Here is a 21,899-nt window from a genome sequence, read left to right as displayed (position 1 = left end):
GCCCGAGTTCCTGGGGACCTTTATTCCACTTGCATGGCTATTTAATGGTTTTGGTGCCTTTGGATGAAGCCTCATTCCTGACAAGTCCCCATGAGGGCCACCATCAGGGGGCTGGGGATTTATCCAGTCGTCCGTGTCCCTAAGGGCCTGAGCTACATGGAGTGAGAAAGGGGAGCCAGTGGAGGCCAGGTTCAGCCTCGCCTGTACCTCAGTGCTGGCTGCAAGCATTCAGGCTCGGCAGCCGAGGCCAGCAACTGGGAGAGGGAGTGGGCTTGTGTGTGGAATAAAGGCAGAAATCGAGAGTATCCTTTCAGACATCCCTTCTGTCCATTGCCTCCTCCTGGCCCTGCCAACCCAGAGCTTCCAGTCAGCTGGAGAAGGCTTAACCTTTAAAATGCCAGGGCCTGCAGAGCACAAGCTGTCTCTCTATATTTCAGGGAAAGCATTTGCTCTAGTGACATTTCCTGAGCTATTTGCTGTATCTTCAAAATCAGAAAACCAGATTCCAGAGTTTGGTCGCTGTATGCCTTTTAATATCTTTGAGCTGCCATTCTTCATTTTGCAGACGCATATAGAAACTATCTTGGAGTTGTTCGTTTTCCCCCCTGGTTTCTTATTTTGAATTTGTTTTTTTTTTTTTCCCCAGTTTTATTGGGAAGTAATTGACATACATCAGTGCGCATGTTTAAGACGTACAGCAGGATGGTTTGATTTACATATAAATTGTGAAATGATCACAATAGGTTTCTAACATCTATCATGTCCTATAGATACAATTTTATAAAAGAAAAAAAATTTCCCCGTGATGAGAACTCTTAACTTTCCTGTGTATCATACTGTGTTAACTATAGTCATCATGTTGTACGTTACGTGCCCAGTACTTATTTATCTTCCAACTGGAAGTTTATACCTTTTGACTGCCTTCTTCCTCACCCCTCCCCTCCCCAACCCTGTTCATTCAGTTTTTAACAAGGATAATGGCACATATAGCATCTCCTATATGCCAGGAGCTACTCCAACTGTTTTCACATGAATTAACTTATTTAATCCTCACGGAAACACTGAGATGTGGGAGTCGTCATCAGGTTAGTGAGGAGACTGACTGATGGGATGGGGACCGGGTTCGAGACCCTGGAGCCAGCGTTCAGACTCGGGTTGTCTGGATCCAGAATCTGGGCTCTCCACTGCCTCAAATATTTATCAAGCCCCTACTGTGCTGCGGTGCTGTGCTTAGTTGCTAGAGAAATAACAGAAAGGTAGAAATGATCCATCCTTTCATGGCTGGCATCCTAGTTGGGGTGAGATAAACAAGAAACAAACACACACCTAAAGAAGAGTAAAGGAAGGCAACAGAGGGGACCTGGAGCATTACTTTATTATTATTTTTTTTTAATATTTATTTAGTTGGCTGAGCTGGGTCTTAGTTGCAGCACGCAGGATCTTTAGTTGTGACATGTGGGATCTAGCTCCCTGACCAGGAATCGAACCCAGACCCCCTGTTTTGGGAGCTACAGAGTCCCACCAGGGAAGCTGAGAGAGGACCAGCCCTGCAGAGATGGGAGAGAGGGACATGCTAGGCAGAAGAAATGGCATATGCGAAGGCCCTGAGGTAACAATGACCTTGTTCAAAGAAAAGAAGGACGGTAAAGTGACCAGAGCACATTAATGAGGGGAGTAACTCATGCAGTGATGGCAGTGATAAGTAGGGGCCGAGGGAGGGGGCTTAGGGGATAAGGACTTACTCACCACCTCCCGCACACCCAAGGCTGTGCAGCACTGGAGACGCTGGAGACGCAAAGGTGAGCAAGGCAGATGTGGCTCCTGCCTTCACGGAGGGTGGGTGAGCTGACACGAGTGCAGGACACTTGGCACACAGCAGATGCACAGGGGGTGTAATTTTCTTTCCCTGTTTGTAAGTTGACATGAAAACTGCCTCCCTGGGTGTCTGCCTGACCCCCACCCCCTGCATTAAATCAGGACAGACTGTAGTTGACTTATAATGGCAATTATGTCTAGAGATGGCCTTAGGCAAGGACATGATTTACCAGGAGAAAAAAAAACACACAAGTGGGTGAAGAATAGGCAGAGTGGGCGGAAAGGCTCAGCCTTCCCTCTGTCTCCAGGAGCTGGTGTCTACACTGGCTGGAGAAGAGGAGCAGCAGGGTGGGGAGGGGTGTCTTTGGGGCTTAACTCTCAGCCACTCCCCTTAGGATCCCGAGTTACAGACATCCAGGAAGGGTGTCCATTGGCTTGGTGCCAAAGACCCCATTATGTGTCTGCTTTCAGATTTTATTCTGCCTCGTTTCGTTGGGGCTGGAGAAGCAGAGGAGAGACATCCAGTGTTGGTTCATGGGTGAGGTTCTCTTCCATCCTTGTTCAGGGTCACGTTGACTTCTCAGTGGCTCCTTTGGTACAGAGGGGCCAAGATGCTTAAGAAATGCCTGGACAACCATGTGATAAAACAAGGGTCCCTAGCCTCCTTACAAGAAAAGTGAAAGTGAAAGTCACTCAGTCATGAGTGTCCAACCCTTTGTGACCCCATGGACTATACAGTCCATGGAATTCTCCAGGCCAGGATACGGGATTGGGTAGCCTTTCCCTTCTCCCAGGGATCTTCCCAACCCAGGGATTGAACCCAGGTCTCTGGCATTACAGGCGGATTCTTTACCACCTGAGCCACAAGGGAAGCCCAAGAATTGTCCGTAAAATGCCAACGTGTCCCTAAGGCATTTGAAGACGGGGCAGATCATTCTCCAGTGATCTGGAGTGTGGCTGAGTGTGACTTGGAAGAGAATTCATGGAAGGAATAATGTGAGGGGCAAGAGTTTAGCTGTGGTTCTTCTCCGCGCTAATCATTAGGCTCCGGCTTCCCAGGTGGCTCAGTGGTAAAGAATTCACCTGCCAGTGCAGGAGCCACAGGAGACATTGGTTTGATCCCTGGATTGGGAATATCCCCTGGAGGAGGGCATGGCAACCCAGTGTGGTATTCTTGCCTGGGAAATCCGCATGAACAGAGGAGCCTGGCGGGCTGCAGTCCATGGGATTGCAAAGAATCGGACATGACCGAGCATGCACACGTCAGGCCTTACTGTACTCCAGGCACTGTCCCAAGTGCTCTCTCAGTTGGTCTTCACAACCAAATGAGGAAGGTACTGGTGTTATCCACATTTTACAGAGGAGGAAACTGAAGCTTGGAGAGCTCAAGTGACCCGCTCTTTAAAAGGTGCCATTATTACTTAAGGGTAACAGCTGCCAATAGATCAGCCGCCAAGGTTTTGTGGTCCTTATTTCTTGCTTGCAAGTCCTTTGTGGGTTTTCTCCCCTGTGGCCTTCCATGCAGTGATTCAGCAACCCAGACCCCTTCCATCTTGGGGCTCTGCCATCTTCTCAGGCCTTGGAGGGTTTCATCTCCAGCTGGTGGTTGGGGGAGAGAGAGTTGAGGATTGCGCTTTGCGTGGGAGGTTTTTATGAGGCGGACCTTGAAGTTACGACTATCACTTCCGCTTCCGCTCAGACTCCTTTGGCTACAGCTGCCTGCAGAGGACGCTGGGAAATGTAGTCCAGTTGCTTGTCAAGGGAGAAAAGGCTTTGGAGACCACACGGCTATCTCTGCCGCAGGCACCCAAGAGGCAAAGCACAGAGCGAGCCAGACCCTGGACCTCCCCGCTCCTCTACCTCCCTAAGCACGTGTACTTCTGGGTTCATGGCCAGTGTCAGCAGGAGATCCCCTACCACCGAGTTCCAGGTTTGGGGAATTCAGCCTAACAAGAGCAGTTCTTGCACTGAATTCACCAAACACATTTTGGCTGGCTGGCCCTGGGCACCTACTGACTTAGAAAAGCAGTTAGACTGGTGGTTCTCAGCTGAGCTAATTTTTGTCACTGAGGGGACGTCTGGCGCTGTCCAGAGGCAGTTTTGGTGGTCACAACTTGGGGGAAGCTATTGGCATCTAGGAGGCAGAGGCCGTGGATTCTGCTCAACATCCTACAGTGCACAGAACAGGGGAGGACATCAGGGGTGCTGAGGCTGGGACACGCTGAGCGGGAGGCAGTGACTCTGCTGGTCTCCTTGGGGTTTGTGGGTGGGGTCGTGGCCTCCAGGAACTGTGAAGGGCAGGTTGGCATGGACTCGGAGCCGGTCCGCTCCTGTAATGCACCTGTTCGGGGCGTGTTTCTTCTCCTTATGGCGTTGTGGCCTCTCATCATTCTTCGAGGTTTTGTTTTAGCCATCTGAGTGTGAAGAGTTCTGAGGCAGGGCATGTTGGCTGAATTCTTGCTCATCTGTGCAATTGCAAACGGCTTTCCTGTTTCTGCTCATCAACATTGGGTCAGACAGAAATATCTCGCTCTGCAAACAAGCCCCATGTCACAGGTGTTGCAGCCTGACTCAGTGGGAGGTGGGGCCCGGTGACCCTCCTGGGAAGATGAGTGCAGTACTTTTCACTCTGGTCTCTACTCCACCCCACATTGTGGCTTATGGGTCCCTGTCACTCTCGTGTGGTGATGGGACAGGGTCACACGGGACATGGAATGCTGTTGGTTGTTGTTCAGTCACTAAGTCAAGTACGACTCATTGCGACCCCATGGACTGCAGTATGCCAGGCTCCTTTATATCCTGGAGTTTGCTCAAAGTCATGTCTATTGAGTCAGTGATGCTATCTAACTGTCTCATATTCTGCTGCCCCCTTCTCCTTCTGTCTTCAGTCTTTCCCAACATCAGGGTCTTTTCCAATGAATTAGCTCTTCATATCAGGTGGCCAAAATATTAGAGCTTCAGCATTAGTCCTTCCAATGAATATTCAGAGTTGATTTCCTTTAGGATTGACTGATTTGATCTCTGTGCAGTCCAAGGAACTCTCCAGAGTCTTCTCCAGCACCACAATTCAAAAGCATCAATTCTTGAGCACTCAGCCTTGTTTATGGTCCAACTCTCACGTCCGTACATGACTACTGGAAAAACCATAGCTTTGACTACACAGAACTTTGTCGGTAAGATGATGTCTCTGATTTTTAATACACCGTCTAGGTTTGTCATAGCTTTCCTTCCAAGTACCAAGCCTCTTTTAATTTCATGATTGCAGTCACCATCTGCACTGATTTTGAAGCCCAAGAAGGGAAACCCTGTCACTGCTTCCACTTTTCCCCCTTCTGTTTGCCATGAAGTGATGGGACCAGAGGCCATGATCTTAGTTTTTTGAATGTTGAGTTTCAAGCCAGCCTTTTCACTCTCTTCTTTCACACTCATCAAGAAGCTGTTTAGTTCCTCCTCACTTTTCTGCCATTGGAGTGCTTTTATCTGCATATCTGAGGTTGTTGATATGTCTCCGGGCAATCTTGATTCTAGCTTGTAATTCATCCAACCCAGCATTTCTTATGATATACTCTGCATATAAGTTAAATAAGCAGGGTAACAATATACAATGTCTTAACTCCTTTCCCAATTCTGAACCAGTCACTTGTTCCATGTCTGGTTCTAACTGTTGCTTCTTGTCCTAGATACAGGTTTCTCAGGAGGCAGGTAAGGTGTCTGGTATTCCCATCTCTTTAAGAATTTGTTATGATCCACACAGTCAAAGGCTTTAGTGTGGTCAATGAAGCAGAAGTAGCTATTTTTCTGGAAAATCCTGCTTTCTCCATGATCCAATGACTGTTGGCAATTTTATCTCTGGTTCCCCTGCCTTTTCTAAACCCAGCTTGTACATCTGGAAGTTCTCTATTCATATACTGTTTTAGCCCAGCGTGAAGGATTTTGAGCAAACCTTGCTAGCCTGTGAAATGAGCGCAGTTGTATGGTAGTCTGGACTTTCTTTGGGATTGGAATGAAAACTGACCTTTTCCAGTCCTGTGGCCATTGCTGAGTTTTCCAAATTTGCTGACATATTCACTACAGCACTTTAACAGCATCATCTTTTAGGATTTGAAATAGTTCAGCAGGAATTCAGTCACCTCAAATAGCTTTGTTCATTATAATGCTTCCTAAGGCCCACTTGACTTCGCACTCCAGGATGTCTGGCTCTAGGTGAGTGACCACACCATTGTGATTATCTGGGTCTTTAAGACCTTACTGCATAGTTCTTCAGTGTATTCTTGCCACCTCTTCTTAACCTCTTCTGCTTCTGCTAGGTCCTTATCATTTCTGTCCTTTATCATGTCCATCCTTACATGAAATACTCCCTTGAAAGCTCCAGTTTTCTTGAAGAGATCTCTAGTCTTTCCCATTCTATTGTTTTCCTGTATTTCTTTGCATCATTCATTTAAGAAGGCCTTCTTATCCCTTCTTCTCTGGAACTCTGCATTCATTTGAGTATATCTTTCTCTTTCTCCCTTGCCAATACAGGAGGTTTTTTTATGTTGTTATGTATGTATAAATATATATACTTATATGTATGTATAATACATATGTGTATATAATACAAACATACAGGAGAGAGTAGAATAAAAAATAAAAGTCCCTCAGTCCCCCTACTTAAAGGTCACAACTCAACAATTTACTGTAGCTTTCTTTCCACGAATGTGTGCACCTACGTGTGTGTGTGTGTGTGATATGTGTGCACGTGTGTGTGTGTATAGATCTCCATCCTCTGTTGTTAACATCCAGAATATAAAATATATTTTTCTGCAACTTGCTCTTTTCACATAATATATCTTGGATATTTTCCATATTAATGTATATATTCATTCAGCAAACATTCATGGAGTCTCTCTTGTGAGCCAGGTGCTGTACTTGCAACAATGAACAAATCAGACACAAAGTCAAGTTTCACCGGGTGAATGCGCTAACGTTGTAAACAAAACAGGCAGTAAACAAAATGGCTGAATTATGCCGGGTAGAAATGATGTTAAGTGCTAGGGAGAAAACTTGATATACTTAAATGGATGGGTTTTATTCTACGTAGGTGATTTTTTTGAATGAAACAAGTGGCTGTGATTTTGATTTGCAGTTCCCCAGTGACTCATGGTGTGGATCAGCTTTTCATGTGGAAGGAGGAAGACACTGAAGGCAGGGGTGTGCTCTGTGGTCAGTGGTCCAAAGTCAACGTGAATTTTGTTTGGTGGTGTGAGTGGACAGATCCTCAGGCGGCGGGACCCCTCAGTTCAAGTGCAGGACAGTGTTTCTGGCAGAGTGGGGTCTGGTTACTGTGGTCTTTGGGACAAGCTGGCAGGACCCACTGGGGGCTCTTCACCACCTCCCTAGGGAGTCTTGTCCTGCTCCTGTCTGTGTCCCCAGTGAGTCACCACGCTGCCTTCCTGCTGCAGGATCCAGAGCCCCTGTGACCAGCCTACGAACCACGTGGTCATCCAGACCTGGAAGTTGATATTTCTGTGCTATAAAAAAGCGAGTAAAGGCTATGAAATATAAAAGTAGGACAGTTGAGTTGTTTATATGTTTGTTTGTTTGTTTTTCAATTCTTTCATTAATTTTTTAATTTATTTGGCTGTACCAGGTCTTGGTTAGTTCCCTGACCAGGGATCAAACCCAGGCTCCCTGCATCGGGAGCATGAAGTCTTAGCCACTGGACCACCAGGGAAGTCCCTGGGTTCTTTGTTTAAATCTCAACATTTTATTAAGAAACTTTAAACATTTTGAAAGAATGTTTCATCAACATCCATATTCCCACCACCTAGATTTCTGCTTGCTTTATCATCACATATCTCCATCTCTCTGTCTCTTAATTCATTTTCTTTCATGCGTTTCAAGGTCACTTATAGACATTAGTCCCATTTCGTGTTTTTTAAAATTGACTTTTTGTTGCAGTGTAATATACATATAGAAAAAGTGCATCAGTCTTAAGCATACAATTCATGAATTTTTATAAAATGAACACACCCATGTGACTGGCACTCAGCTCAAGAAAGAGAATGTTCCCAGAAATTTTCCTGGGCCCCTTTCAGTTACTGCTTCCTTCCCCAGGGGAACCACTGTGATGACTTCTCTTACCATACATTCATTTTGCTTCTTTTTGACCTTTATAGAAATGGAATCATACCACTTCTTTCACTCAATATTATCCTTATGAAATTTATTCATATAATTATGTATACTTGTAGTTTTTCATCACATTTTTAATATAGTATTTCAGTGTGTAACTATACAACAATTTATGTATCTATTCTAAAAGTAGAGTGATATTTAAACATACTAGAATGTGCCCTTAGGACTACCCTGGTGGTGCAGTAATTAAGACTCTGTGCTTCCAATGTAGGGGGAGTGTGTTCGATCCCTGGTTAGAAAAGTTAAGATCCCATATGCCAGGGTGTGGCAAAAAAAAATGAATGTGCCCATTCAAATTAGTGTCATGGCTTTCAAAGCATAATTTGGGATGTTGTAAGTGCCAAGAGAAGTTAAGAATAGAGACCCAGGAGGTCATCAGGACCTGAGTTCACCCCCAGCTCTACCACTGTCATGCTGGCTGGATCCCACGTAGGCCTCCACCTGTCACTAGGATTTGATACCTTGTCTTGTTCTAGGATTCAAGACACATGCAGCATTGACCCACATTGTAGGTTAAGGAAGAGTGCCTGTTGGGAAACAAGAAAAATTATATAGGACAAGGGTCTGATTCAGTAGATCCATGATGGAGCCTGAGAACTTTCATTTTTAACAGGCTCCAGGTGATGATGAAGCTGCTGGTCTGGGGACCATACTTTGAGCATCACTGCCTCATATAGATCAGGGATAGGTAAATCACAGCCCCTGGGTCAAATCTGGCCCACTTCCTGTTTTTATAAATAAAGTTTTATTGGAACACAGTGAAAACAAAAATCCGTCTTTCCATACTCACATTTCTGACACCAAACGTGGGATTTTTTTCCCCAGTTCAGCTACCAATCCAATGAATATTTTGATCTGCTTCTGATACAGAGTGTCTAACCTGACCACACGTGAGAATCCTCTGGGGAACAGTTCTAGGACACTGGCATCCAGTCTCCCACTCCTGAACCAGTCAACAGAATTTCTTGGGGTGAGGCCCAGGCACTGGTCTCTTTAAAAGCCTTCCAAGTGATTATCATGTTCATGGTATTTCTCCTTTATTTCCTCAATTATTTTAGAAGACGAGGGGCATCTTCTAAAGCTTTAACAGGTGTCTCGTAACCAGCTCAGAAGACAGTTTGCCGTGAACATTTTCTCCCAAAGCAGGGCCAGCATCTCTGAGACAAATATACAAAGATGATCCTCATTCAGATGTGTAAGTTTTGGTTGTTCATGTAAAAACAAGCACATTACATTATAGTCACACTTTTAAATGCTTCCTCCTAGACGGTGTGATTCACACACAGATCGGAATGTGATTCTCCAACCCATATGTTGTCCCTGTAAATGCGGGCTCCACATGGCTCAGTTTCCACATAGGCATGAAGAAATGGTCCAGCTGTGGTCTGAAGGAATTGTCAAACAAATCTCAACCTTGACTTCTTTCTCTTGGGAAAGGAGGACAATCTGATTCATAAGCCACGGCGACATTCTCAGCAGCACCTTCCCCCTTCACCTCAGTTTCCTCTTTCCCTGAATTTACTCTGAAATTTCTTCTCTGCTGAGCTCCCAAACCCTCCTGAGCTCAATGAGGTGGCTTCTCTCCCTTCATCTCCCCTCCCAGCTCTCTTTCCCTGCAGATCTTTGTAGCTTCTTGGGTCTCAGTGACTTTCCTTTGATGTTGATGGATTCGGTCTTAAAGAAAGGAAACCCCAAACACATGCTTTTCCCTTAAGGCAGAGTTTCTTAACCCCTGCACTTGTTGGCATTTGGGGCCAGCTTCTGGCCACAATTCTTTGCTGGGGGGTTGTCCTGTGCATTGTAGGATGGTTAGGAGCATCCCTGGCTTCTACCCTCTAGATGCCAGTGGCTACCTCTCACCCCTACTTGTGACAACCAGTTGTCTCTTGACAGTGCCAAATTTGGGGGACAGAATTGGCCTCAGCTGAGAACCGTTGCATTAAAGGAATCCAACACATTAAGCCAGCATCGCCTGCACACCTGGGCAAGAGGAGCCTCTCTCCTAAGCCTTGTACTTTAAATGGGGTGACAGGTCTGAAGGCAAGGAGTCTAGGGAGTCCAGGAGCTGTCCCCACCTGGTGTCTACATCTCCCTTTCTAGATCAATTCAGAGTACTGGTATCCCAGAATTTTTCACCCAAATGACCCAAGCCTGCTTAAGGCTTTGTCCAGGTCCATCTGGGAGGCAGGCCATGATGCCAGTGTGTGACCTCTAGACCCGAGCAGATAATAATAATCCTCTCCTTGTAGCTAGAGCTGTGTGGACAAAATAATTCAGTGTATTGATAGTCTGTAGAACAGGGTTGGCACATGATAAGCTCTCTATAAGCGTTAACTGCTATTATTATACTTCTCAAGAGTCCCTAAGCATGAGACAGCTCCCTTGGCTGCTGTGCCCCTGAAGAAGCAGCCATCCATTCAGATGTTGGAGGTGAACCTGGCCCTGCTGGGCCTCAGAGAGGTGGTGTGAAGGTCTCCAGCCAGGCACCATCATGAGGGGATTTAGGGCTATTCTGACTCTCAGCACCTCTGGCCTTGACATGCAGGCTTGAGGACCTGTTGTGAATATTTTCACTCCTCATCTTGTGTTTGTCTTGTGCCAGGGTCCGTGGAAGGGAGGAATGGGTGAAACGTCTCTTCTTTCTGAGATGGGAGGAGAAGAAATGAGCTTTGAGTTTCACTTCCCTCTGGGCCCATGCTTGGAGGTTTCCTAAGCCCTGTGAGCCTCTAATTCCCCATCTGTAAGACAGGGCTATAAATAGCACCTTCCCTAACAGGATAGTGGTGTTAAGTCAGAAATGTCAGTAAGGTATTGATATTTACTCAGTGCCTAGTAAAAGGAAGTCAGGATTCAGCATTGCTGATTTTAAATTATTGTAATCCTGTTATCTAAATAGTCATGATGACTGTTAGAAATGAAAACATGGAGAAAAAGTTCTGTCCGAGCAGCTGCTGTGAATCACAGAATGAGCCAAGAAAGGGTAAAAAACATCATCCTTAAGTCATGGATGAAACGTCTTCGAACCAAAGACATCTCAAAGCTGAAAGGGACCTTAAACCCCCACTTATTGTGTAAATGGAGAAACCAAGGCCCCAGAAAAGAATATGGTCTACCTGGTTTTAAAGAAAAACCTGGAACAGTTTCTAGGTCTCAGGGAGAAGAAAAAAGAGGTATTTGCAGACTGTTGGCTCCAGGCTCACTTCCAATCCCAAACTCTGTGGATGCTCAGGCCCCTTATACTATATGGTGGAGTACGCTCAGCCTCCATGTCCACAAATGCAGGGGACCAACTGAAGTTTGAGGAGGTTTTGCAGAAGTTGAATGGGTACCACACTTGTGGGGTGTCAGTGCTGACCCATGGGGAGGGGGAAGGAGAGGAAGCAGGGACATGTAGACTGCTTTGGGTTCCCCCAAGAGCTAAGTCACATCAGCCTGATGAAGCATGAGGATCCCTCCCCAGTGAAGAGTTTGGGAGGACTGTGGAACAGTGAGGATGGGTTTTTATCGCTTAGTGCAGTTTTTTCAAAAATGGGGGAGCAGCTCCACTCATCACCCAAGAGGTGGGGTTCCATGAGTGGGGCCCTCCCTGCTTATGGGGACATCACCTTGTGAACCAAGCATGCAAAGTGGGGAGCAGCCAAGTCTGCTCCTGCTGGTAAAAGATCAAGATTTTTTTTTTTCCATTTGCAGTGTTTATCACACCCACACTTTTAAGTCATCTAGCTTCCCTCCCAGAACCGTCTGCCTTGGCAAACTAAATTAGCAACCAAGAGTTTAGCTCTTTCAGGAAAGAACAAAATCGTTTTTACAGCAAATATCAACATGTGCAAGCCTCATCTTGTCCCTGACTCACTCGGGGCACCTAGATGTTGACTGGAGCAGGAATCTCCCTGCACCTCTGGGCCTCGGTCTTCCCAACTGTAAAATGGACCGATGACAGCAGCTGCCTTAGAGCAGTGTTTCTCAGTGGAAGGGGATGGGGTAGATTATGTTTGGCTGAGTCTGGAGTTGCTTTGGGTTGTCACACCTGGGAGAGGACTGCTAGAGGCGTCCATGGGCAGAGGCTGGGGTGCTACAGGGCATCCTGCAGTTCTCAGAACAGCCCCCATCACAGAGAGTGATCTGGCCCCAAATGTCAGCAGTGCAAAGGGTAGAAAGTGCCACTCTAGAGGGTTGGTGTGAAGATTAAGTGAGTTAATCCATGTGATGTGCTTAGTCCTGGCTATATGCATAGTAGGTGCTTAGTAGAGAAGTGGTACTCTCCACACTCCTTCAAAGCCTTGAGCTTCTCATCCTGCTTTGGTTTTGCCAGTTGGGACTTCCTCAGCTGCATGGCCATGGTGACTGGCACCACAGAGGCACATATGTTGGTGATTCTGTAGAGAGAAATTCCAGAAAGTGTAATGTGCCGGTTGTGTCTACTCTGCATCTGAGGGTGGAGAGAGATGGACTTCGGTGACTCACTGGTCCACACAGAGGGCGATGCTTGGAGACTGTGGCTGTCAGGGTGTTTGAGGTCTGTTGAGGTTGAAGGGAGAGCAGTGTGACAGCTCAGAGCTGTTCCTGGCACAGCTGGTACCCTCCTGTGATCAGGCAGGGAGGAGAAGTAAAGGGGTTTGAGTAAATTTTCTACTTCACAGATGCTTTCCACTTACACTTTTAAAAAGGCTTTAAAGTTTTAACTGTTTGATAGAAAACTGTTTGTACTTCATTTGACCCATTAACCCGGACACTGAGCCTTCTTACAGATTCAGAATCTTAAATTATAAAAACAAATGATCACGTGATGCTTAACATTATTAAAACAAATAACCCACTCAGAAAGTGGGCAGAAGACCTAAACAGATATTTCTCCAAAGAAGAGATACTGATGACCAATAGGCACATGAAAAAAATGTTAACATCACTAATTATTAGAGAAATGCAAATCAGAACTACAATGAGATATCACCCCACACAAGCAAGAGTGGCTAACATAAAAAAAGCCACAAATTATAAATGCTGGAGAGGGTGTGGAGAGAAGGGAACCCTCCTACACTGTTGGTGGGAGTGTAAATTGGTACAGCCACTATGGAGAAGAGTATGAAGATTTCTTAAAAAACTAAAGACAGAGCTACCATACTTCTGGGCATGTGTCAGAGAAAAGCATGATCAGAAAGGATACGTGCATCCCAATGTTCACTGCAGCTCTGTTTACAATAGCCAAGACATGGAAGCAGCCTAAATGTCTGTCAACAGAGGAATGGGTAAGGAAGATGTAGCACATACATACAGTGGAATATTTGTTGTTGTTGTTTCTCAGTCGTGTCCGACTCTTTGCAACACCATGGACTGCAGCACGCCAGGCTTCCCTGTCCATCACCAGCTCCCGAAGCTTGCTCAAACTCATGTCCATTGAATTGGTGATGCCATCCAGCCATCTCATCCTCTGTTGTCCCCTTCTCCTCCTGCCCCCAATCCCTCCCAGCATCAGAGTCTTTTCCAATGAGTCAACTCTTCGCATGAGGTGGCCAAAGGATTGGAGTTTCAGCTTTAGCATCAGTCCTTGCAACGAACATCCAGGACTGATCTCCTTTAGAATGGACTGCACTACTGTACTTTTTTAAGTTCTGGTATCTGTCTGGTAGTCATGGTCCGCTAAATTGATTAAAGTTACTCCAGATGGAGAAGACTCTTGAGAGTCCCTTGGACTGCAAGGATATCCAACCAGTCCATTCTGAAGATCAGCCCTGGGATTTCTTTGGAAGGAATGATGCTAAAGCTGAAACTCCCGTACTCTGGCCACCTCATGCAAAGAGTTGACTCATTGGAAAAGACTCTGATGCTGGGAGGGATTGGGGGCAGGAGGAGAAGGGGACGACAGAGGATGAGATGGCTGGATGGCATCACGGACTCAGTGGACGTGAGTCTGAGTGAACTCCGGGAGATGGTGATGAACAGGGAGGCCTGGCGTGCTGCGATTCATGGGGTCTCAAAGAGTCGGACATGACTGAGCAACTGAACTGAACTGAACTGAACTGAACTCCAGATGGGGAAAGCAGATGACCAAGTATATTTGAATTATGTCTAAATTTATGAAGAGTAAGATCTAAGAGAAAACTTGAGGCCCCCTCTACATAGGTTTTGTGCTTAGACTTTGTGACATCTATAACTTTTAAAACATTGAATATAGTTAATTTGCAGTGTTGTGTTAAGTTCAAGTGTACAGCAAAGTGATTCAGTTATACACATACAGACACATTCTTTTCAATTATTTTCCATTATAGGTTATTGCAAGATATTGAGTATAGTTCCCTATTGCTTTACAGTAGGTCCTTGTTGACATCTGTGCCTTTCTGTCACTCTCTGGATTATTCAGGTTGTTTGGAAAATCCCTCCAGATGATGAGGATAAACTAGAGCATATACATTGTGCAGATATATGCTAATGACGGCAGTAAAATGAGTCCCCATGACAGTCAGTGGATATTTGGGGTGCTTCACAGTAAAATTCCTAGATATTATTGTTTTTGAAAAGGAGAAATATAGGGATCTAGTTATGAGGAATTCACTTCGTATACAGGGGTTTTTTTTTGCCGCAAATACTGCATGTTACCACCAGCTCGCTCAGTGACTTGGCTTCCTTATGTACAGGGTGGAGGGGGGCAGGGATATTTAGCCTTCTGTCTCTGAGCCGCTCTCTGGATTCAGTCAATATCCAGTGTCATTCCCTATGCTCTCCACCAGCACAATCCCTGGAATTGATAGAGATGGCAAACTTGATGTTCTCCCAGGCAACGTTTATGATAGAAGTCATTAGTTTTATTCAGGGTATTACAATTTGCATTTTAAATGTTTGGCTTTTAAAAGACTGTTAAGATTGCCATAACTTTTCCAAGTGATTTGCAAGTCCCGAAGCCTGCCAATTAGCTCAGATGGCCGTAGCAACGACTGCTTCCCTTCAGAAAGGCTGAATCGCTGAAGAGCGACCACCTTTCAAGAGCTGAATGAGTCACCAAGCCAAGTTACTTTGCACGTTGGGATAAGAAGCGTAGGCTATCAGATTTCCGTTCATACTTCTGCCCCTTCTGCTGATTTCGATGTAGATTCTCTAATAGAAGCTTACTTTTTTCCTTTGTTTTTTTTCCCCCCAAATTGTATATTCTTGTTAGAAGCTCAAACTGTACATACTTATATAATAAGTACAGAAAGTAGAAAGTTCCATTTCCCCTCCCTAGAGAGAGCTGCTCTTAACAATTTTGTGAATAGTCTTCCAGATATTGTTTTCTAATCTATATATTGGGTTGACCAAAATATTCATTTGGGTTTTTCCATATGATCTTATGGAAGAAGCTGAATGAACTTTTTGGCCAACCCAATATCACTTTTTTTTTTTTCCAAAGCAAAAAGAGATTGTGTTTACATATACTATTTTGCAACTAGATTTTGTCTCCTAGCAATATGTCTTGGAGACGTTTCCATCTTGTATATATAGGTCTGTCTCATTTTTAACCATGGTGCTGGTTTCCATGGTATTGTCACATCAGAAATTATTTAATTAGTCCTCGCCAGGCTTCGTCTGGGTGCTCCCAAAGCTGATCCTAAGACAAGACTTGGGTGCAAGCAGGCTACTAGGAAGGTGATCCCAGGAAATACTGATAAGAGATTGGGCAAGTGAGACCAGAAAGAGGCAGGCCAGTGAAGGATGATCCATGAGTGGGTAACTGGAGCTTGGGAGGCAGGAGCACTGTCAGGCTCACTGATCCTGGAAAAGCTGTTATACTCATGGTTACAGTTCATAGCAGTGAAAAGATACAGACTCAAACCAGCAAAAGGCAGAGTCCAGGAGAGACCAGGCATGAGCTACAAATGTCATGTGGACAGCATTTCATTCTCCCAATAACGATCACCAACCAGGGAAGCTCACTGAAGGCTTTGTGTCTAGAATTTGGCTTAGGGGTCAGTCCTGCAAGCATGACTGACAGTCCGGGTGGTTGACCCTAGTCCCCAGCCTTTTCTGAGGTCAAGTTGCTCTTGTGTGGCCCCAGGCCCCTACGAAAGTCACGTGGTCAGCATACACGGGCATGTCCCAGGCAGAGAGCAGCAGGCGCTCATGGTAGGATGCTAGCAACAAAGGCTAGGGGTAGCCTCCAGGGTGGGCAGGACATCAACAGCCTCAGTCACACTTGCTCATGAAGTGTTTCTGTTGTTTCCATTTTTCATGCTCATAAATGATGTTCTAGAGGAGGGATTGGCAAACGTCTTTGTAAAGGACCAGGTAGCAAATATTTTCAGCTTTGAAGGCCACACAGTCCCTCTTGCAGCTACTCAACTCTACTGCTATAGCACAAAAGCAGCTGCAGGCATTGTGTGAACCAAAACGGATTTGACTGGATTCTAATAAAACTTTATTTACAAAAAACAGGTACAGACCAAGTTTGGCTTGAGGGCTCCAGTTTGTCAGTCCCTGCTACAGTGGATAATTCTTTTATGTGTATCTTTGTCCCTTCGTGCAGGTATTTCTACGGGACAGATCTCTGGAGGTAGAATTGCTGGGTCTTAAGCAATGACATTCTTATTTTGAGCAGATACTCTGCCCAAAAGATGAAACTGCTTCCTCTTTCACCAACAGTACCTGAGAACATTTGAGACTTCCCAAAGAAGCAAAACCGCTAGGCTGTTTCTCCATTTTCATTCTTGAGTTTTGGAGAGGCAGAGGAAGATAGAACATTTTATCCCCAGGGGAAAAGTCCAAATGGGGCCTGAAATGGTCTCCTGATATCTTGCTTTAGATGTGAGGCCTACAGGGAAAGAGACTCTGGTAACTTGTTTTCATTTGGTGAAAGTTTAACCTTCCATTCCCTACAAGGTGTGATTCAAGAGTCGTGCATGTTGCCTATTCAAAAAAGTTGCGCTTGTTTGTTTTTTCAGATGCATCAGAGAGCTTCTCAGCAATTTCCTCTATTAAGCAAAGATTCTAGTCCTAATTCTTCTCTTCTGTAAAGGGTTTCCCTATAAATAAGGTCTACCTATGCATAGTGACCACTTTATCGGATGTTCGAAAAATGAACATGGTCCAATTTTTGTTCATGCACCTGATAGGTATGGGACACTGTTGATGGAGCTGTCACTTAGCCCAGTTCACTCTTGGTCTTTTGGGGCTTAAAACAATGGATAGAGTTTTTGTTTTTCCACTTTTCTTCTTTTCCCCTTATTTTTGTCATTTGGAATTCTTGATGTGAATCCCACAGAGGAGAACAGAGATTTGTTAGCATTCAGCGTCTGTTTTGGGTTGCATATTTTAGCTGGTTTGTGTGATAACGGGCACCCCTTCTGGGATTTTGCTCGCCTGTGCTCTGCTCACGCTGGGTGAATCTTTGATAGTCCCCATTCTGTAGTCCTTCATTTATAACACAGACAAACACAGCCTGCTTTCCCGTCAGCGAGATGGCATGCCCCGACTCCCCACATGCAGATAAGGAATTAGGCAGAACCCGGCTGGGAAGATAAATCAAGCTATCTCATTAGGCTTGAAAGACACGAATTAAGCTTGTATGGGAATTAACAGCCTTCTGAAGGGACATACAGCACAACAAAGGGAGAAGAAATTGCCAGAGCCCTTTCTCTCAGGAACCTTGCCTCTGCAGCCTGTCTCTTTCATGAAGGTCAACAGGTAGAAACTGAGGATTGAAAGAGCAGTGTAGTGTTTGTTGAGCACTTATTAAGTGTCAAGGTTGCACTTACTAAGAAGAGGGTGGCAGAGGATGAAATGGTTAGAAAGCATCACCTACTCAATGAACATGAATTTGAGCAAACTCTGGGAGACAGTGAAAGGCAGGGAAGTCGGACGTGCTACAGTCCATGGGGTTGCAAAGAGTCGGACACAACTTAGCAACTGAACAACAGTAAGTGCCAGAATCTCACTGCAGGCTCATAAGGCAGTTAAGATTCCCGTGTAACCGAGGAGGAAACTTAGTGTCAGAGGGGCTCCTTTGCTTATCTCAGGGGTCCCAGAGCTGTCGAATGACAGAGCCAGGATTCACTCTTTGCGACCCCATGGACTGTATAGTCCATGGAATTCTCCAGGCCAGAGTACGGGAGTGGGTAGCCTTTCCAAACTTCTCCAGGGGATCTTCCCAACCCAGGGATCGAACCCAGGTCTCTCACATTGCAGGCGGATTCTTTACCAGCTGAGCCACAAGGGAAGCCCGAGAATACTGGAGTGGGTAGCCTATCCCTTCTCCAAAGGGTCTTCCTGACCCAGGAATCGAACCAGGGTCTCCTGCATTGCAGGCAGACTCTTTACCAACTGAGCTATGAAGGAAGCCCTAGGATTCACCTAGGATGTCTGTTCTCATGACCTACAGCTTAACCAGGTGGTTCTTATCTGGGGTGAATTGACCCCCTAGAGATACTGGGCCCTGTGTGGAGATTTGGGGATTGTGACCTCTGGGCTGGGAGTGCAAATGGCAGCTGGTGGTAGAGGCCTGAAGTGCTGCTGGACAGCCTACAGCTCACAGGCTGCCCCCACAGAGAACTATCGAGGCCCTGGCGTCAGCAGTGCGGCCTTCAGAACCCGGTTCAAGCACTCAGCCGGACTCCAGTGATGGCTGCGCGGTTCCACCGGGACTACCAGGGCAGCGCGGTGAGGCTGCCGGGTCAGAGGTCAAAAGCTGCAGCCAAGGGACTTATGGGAGGATGAGGAGGGAATCGGGGATTCTCAGGGGTTAGAAGAGACAGTGTCCTGAAAACAAGGGCTCGCGCCCGCCGTCGAAGCCTATGGAGACTAACACTCTGCCCTGCCCCCCCGCCCCTCTGGTTAGTGTTCGGCCACAACATGAAGAGCAGCAACGACTTCATCGGGAGGATCGTCATCGGCCAGTACTCCTCCGGCCCCTCGGAATCGAACCACTGGCGGCGGATGCTCAGCGCCCACCGCACGGCCGTGGAGCAGTGGCACAGCCTGCGGTCCCGGGCCGAGTGCGACCGCGTGTCCCCTGCCTCGCTGGAGGTGACCTGAGGGCCGCGGGGACGGCAGCTGTCGTCTGCGGAAACAAGGAAGAAAACTTAGGACCAAAAAAATGCCATATGTGTATACCGTTCCATCCACACACACACACCACACACACACACACCCATGCACACCCAGCTCCTCTCAGAACCAAGAGGACGCTGACTATTGATCACACACTGGCCGCCCTTGAGGAGCGAGGCCTGAGAACTTTCCAGAAGCCCCATCCATCCATCAGCCACGAGCTGAGCGGGCTCTGCCCTGAGACTTATGGGCAGTGCTTGCTCTTGTGGATCCTTCTGCCCCCAAATGCTCTTTCAACCCTCAGGCCAGAGAAAAGACCTCCCCGAGGGTGCCAGCCTCCACTGAGATGAAGTTTTCCAAGAGTCTGGCCAGTGTCTCAGAGTCGGACACGACTGAGTGACTGACACTTTCACTTCACTTTCACTTTGGCCAGTGTTGGGAGGCCTGACCCCCCAAACCCAAAATGCGCACCCACTGGGTGACTCCTGAACAGTCTGCTGTTCCAGAGGTTCCTCGAACCTGCTACCTTTGCCCCATCGTGTAAGTACTTTGTCTCCTCTTTGTGGGTGTGATACATAGATTAGACTATTTGAAGAAACCAAACCGCAACAAAAAATAGTCCGGTGTCAGAAGCCTCTCCTGGCTTCACTGAAGCCGTCCTTGTGTTAGCTTCTCCGTGGGGACTCCCCGTGGGTATGTGTGTGGATGTTCTGGCGTGTATGCCCTCAGGTAAGCGTGTGTGTGTGTGTGTGTGTGTGTGCCTGTGTGTCCCCTTGGTGAGCAAGGTGCTGGCTGGGACCTCAGGCCTGAGCACTGTCTGCCTTGCCCGTCAGTGAAGTTTTCACCCACCGCCCTCTTGTGTGTCAAGACCCCACCTTCAGTAACAGTAGCGTGTGTGAATAGCAAGTTAATAGAATGTGATAGAGCAGACGAAACATTTTTTGAGCGAATCATGGTGATTGAAACTCCCAGAAGACCTGCAGAGGACATGGAATAAAAAGGCCACCACTCCCACCACGCCCCCACCTGAGTCTCCCTCCTTGTCACACTCTGAGGGTCTCGCTGTGTTTTGTGTGTGAACCAAAGTCATTTCTCTCATGCTAAGAAATTAGTGTAGTTAGAATAGATCTCTCTCTCTCTCTCTGTTGGATGCTTCTGTATCTTTTCTCACAGCGTATTGTCTGGTATAATGGAGAGTTGTTTATTGAAATTAAAGATTATTTATTTGTGCCATGCATTTGAGTTATCTTTTTCTTCATGAACACGGGCATGGAGGGTAGGAGGGTATTTCAGTTACTGTCTCTGTGTAAAAACTCAAAACACTGGTGTTTATCATGCTCACAGATCTCATGGGTCCAGAATTCAGACCAGGCACAGGGATGGCTTGTCCCTGCCCCATGATACCTAGGGTCTCAGCTGGAACACTCGAGGGCCACAGTGGGTACAACCAGACGGCCAATCATGCTGGACATTGTTGGTAAGACTTGTGTGTGGTCTAGGCAGAAAGAACAGTTGAAACGTTAAGGTATATTCATCTGACAATTGACAGAAGTTGCGTAAAAGAAGATAAGGAGTTATGTTAGGTCCCTCCTGTTGCAATCAATGGGAACTCTGTTCAAGCCACAGAGGGAGTCCTGGCTTTAGGCATAGCTGGATCCAGGGGCTCAAATGAAGTAATCAGGGCTTTGTTTATCACTCCTGGACAGGCTTTCCCCATTCAGGGAGCATCATGGTTACCAGCAGCTTAATGATTTCAACTCATACTCATCATTAAGACCCAGCTTCAATTGCCAAGACAGAAATGACAGCTCCTTCCTGTCCTCCCCACAAGAAGCTTTTATTTCTGTTTAACTTTTGTAACAACAACTACCTCTAATTGAGGCCTTACTGCGTGCTAAGCCCAATGCCAGCACAGCCTTATTTAATTCTCACAACAACCTCTTGACAAAGGAGCTATTATCCCCATTTTCCAGGTGAGGAAAGGAAGAGTTTTTTCCTATAAAACTGTTCACTTGTTCAGGACAAGAGCCATGGCTACTTAGCTTTCTATTGGCCGTGCCCAGTAAAAGGGGCTTGACCTAGGTAAACCTCGTGGGCTGAGCTGGGTCCACTCCTGGCCGCATTGGGCTTTCCAGGGTCCCCTCGTGGGTCCTCTGGTGCCTTCCGCTCTGGGGTGGAGGTGGCATGAAGGTCAAGGGGGAAAGACAGGGAGGTTGCCTTAGGTTATGTTTCTAAGGAGAGAAAAGGAGAAGCTTTTCCTTCTTTATGAAACGGCTTCCTGCCCATGGTTGCACAGAAGAGGAGAGAAATAGGAGAGAATAAACAGAATGAGGGAAGACAGGACTAGAGATGAGGTTACATGGTGATTGGCTTTGGAGCCAGAGAAGCCACGGTTCAGACCTCAGGCCCAGCACTCCCTGCCTGCACCCTCATCAAGTCTTAGAGCTGCTCTGGGCCCCAGGTTCCTCATTATCTTACATGGGGCACTTTCAAAGCTGATGTTGAGGGAAGGACTTGGGTTCAGTTCAGTGCAGTTCAGTCGCTCAGTCGTATCCGACTGTTTGCCACCCCATGGACTGCAGCACACCAGGCTTCCCTGTCCATCACCAGTTCCTGGAGCTTATTCAGACTCATGTCCATCAAGTTGGTGATGCCATCCAACCATCTCATCCTCTGTCATGCCCTTCTCTCACCACCTATCTTCCCCAGCATCAGGGTCTTTTCAAACGAGGCAGCTCTTCCCACCAGGTGACCCAAGTATTGGAGTTTCAGCTTCAGCATCAGTCCTTCCAATGAATATTCAGGACTGATTTCCTTTAGGATTGACTTGGGTGTAATGGCTTATTTGGGAGATGACCCCAGAAATCATAAACGGAAGGATAAGTCAGGGGAAG

The 21,899-nt window shown here is 46.5% G+C and overlaps 1 protein-coding gene across 1 annotated transcript in view; it reads left to right on the top strand.

Annotated features, from left to right (window-relative positions):
* The window catches only part of SYT17 (synaptotagmin 17), an 83,714-nt gene extending 63,472 nt beyond the window's left edge, over window positions 1-20,242 (top strand). The window contains exon 8 of the mRNA XM_015104101.4: window positions 18,794-20,242. Within this exon, the coding sequence (XP_014959587.1) occupies window positions 18,794-18,990 (197 nt within the window). The 3' untranslated portion in view covers window positions 18,991-20,242. The remainder of the gene's footprint in view (window positions 1-18,793) is intronic.
* Window positions 20,243-21,899: the final 1,657 nt, after the last annotated feature.

The sequence above is a fragment of the Ovis aries genome, chromosome 24, assembly GCF_016772045.2.
Source record: "Ovis aries strain OAR_USU_Benz2616 breed Rambouillet chromosome 24, ARS-UI_Ramb_v3.0, whole genome shotgun sequence".
In the NCBI taxonomy this organism is placed as follows: Eukaryota; Metazoa; Chordata; class Mammalia; order Artiodactyla; family Bovidae; genus Ovis; species Ovis aries.
Note: the sequence above shows the minus strand (reverse complement) of the source record. Positions and strands in the feature narration are given on the sequence as shown.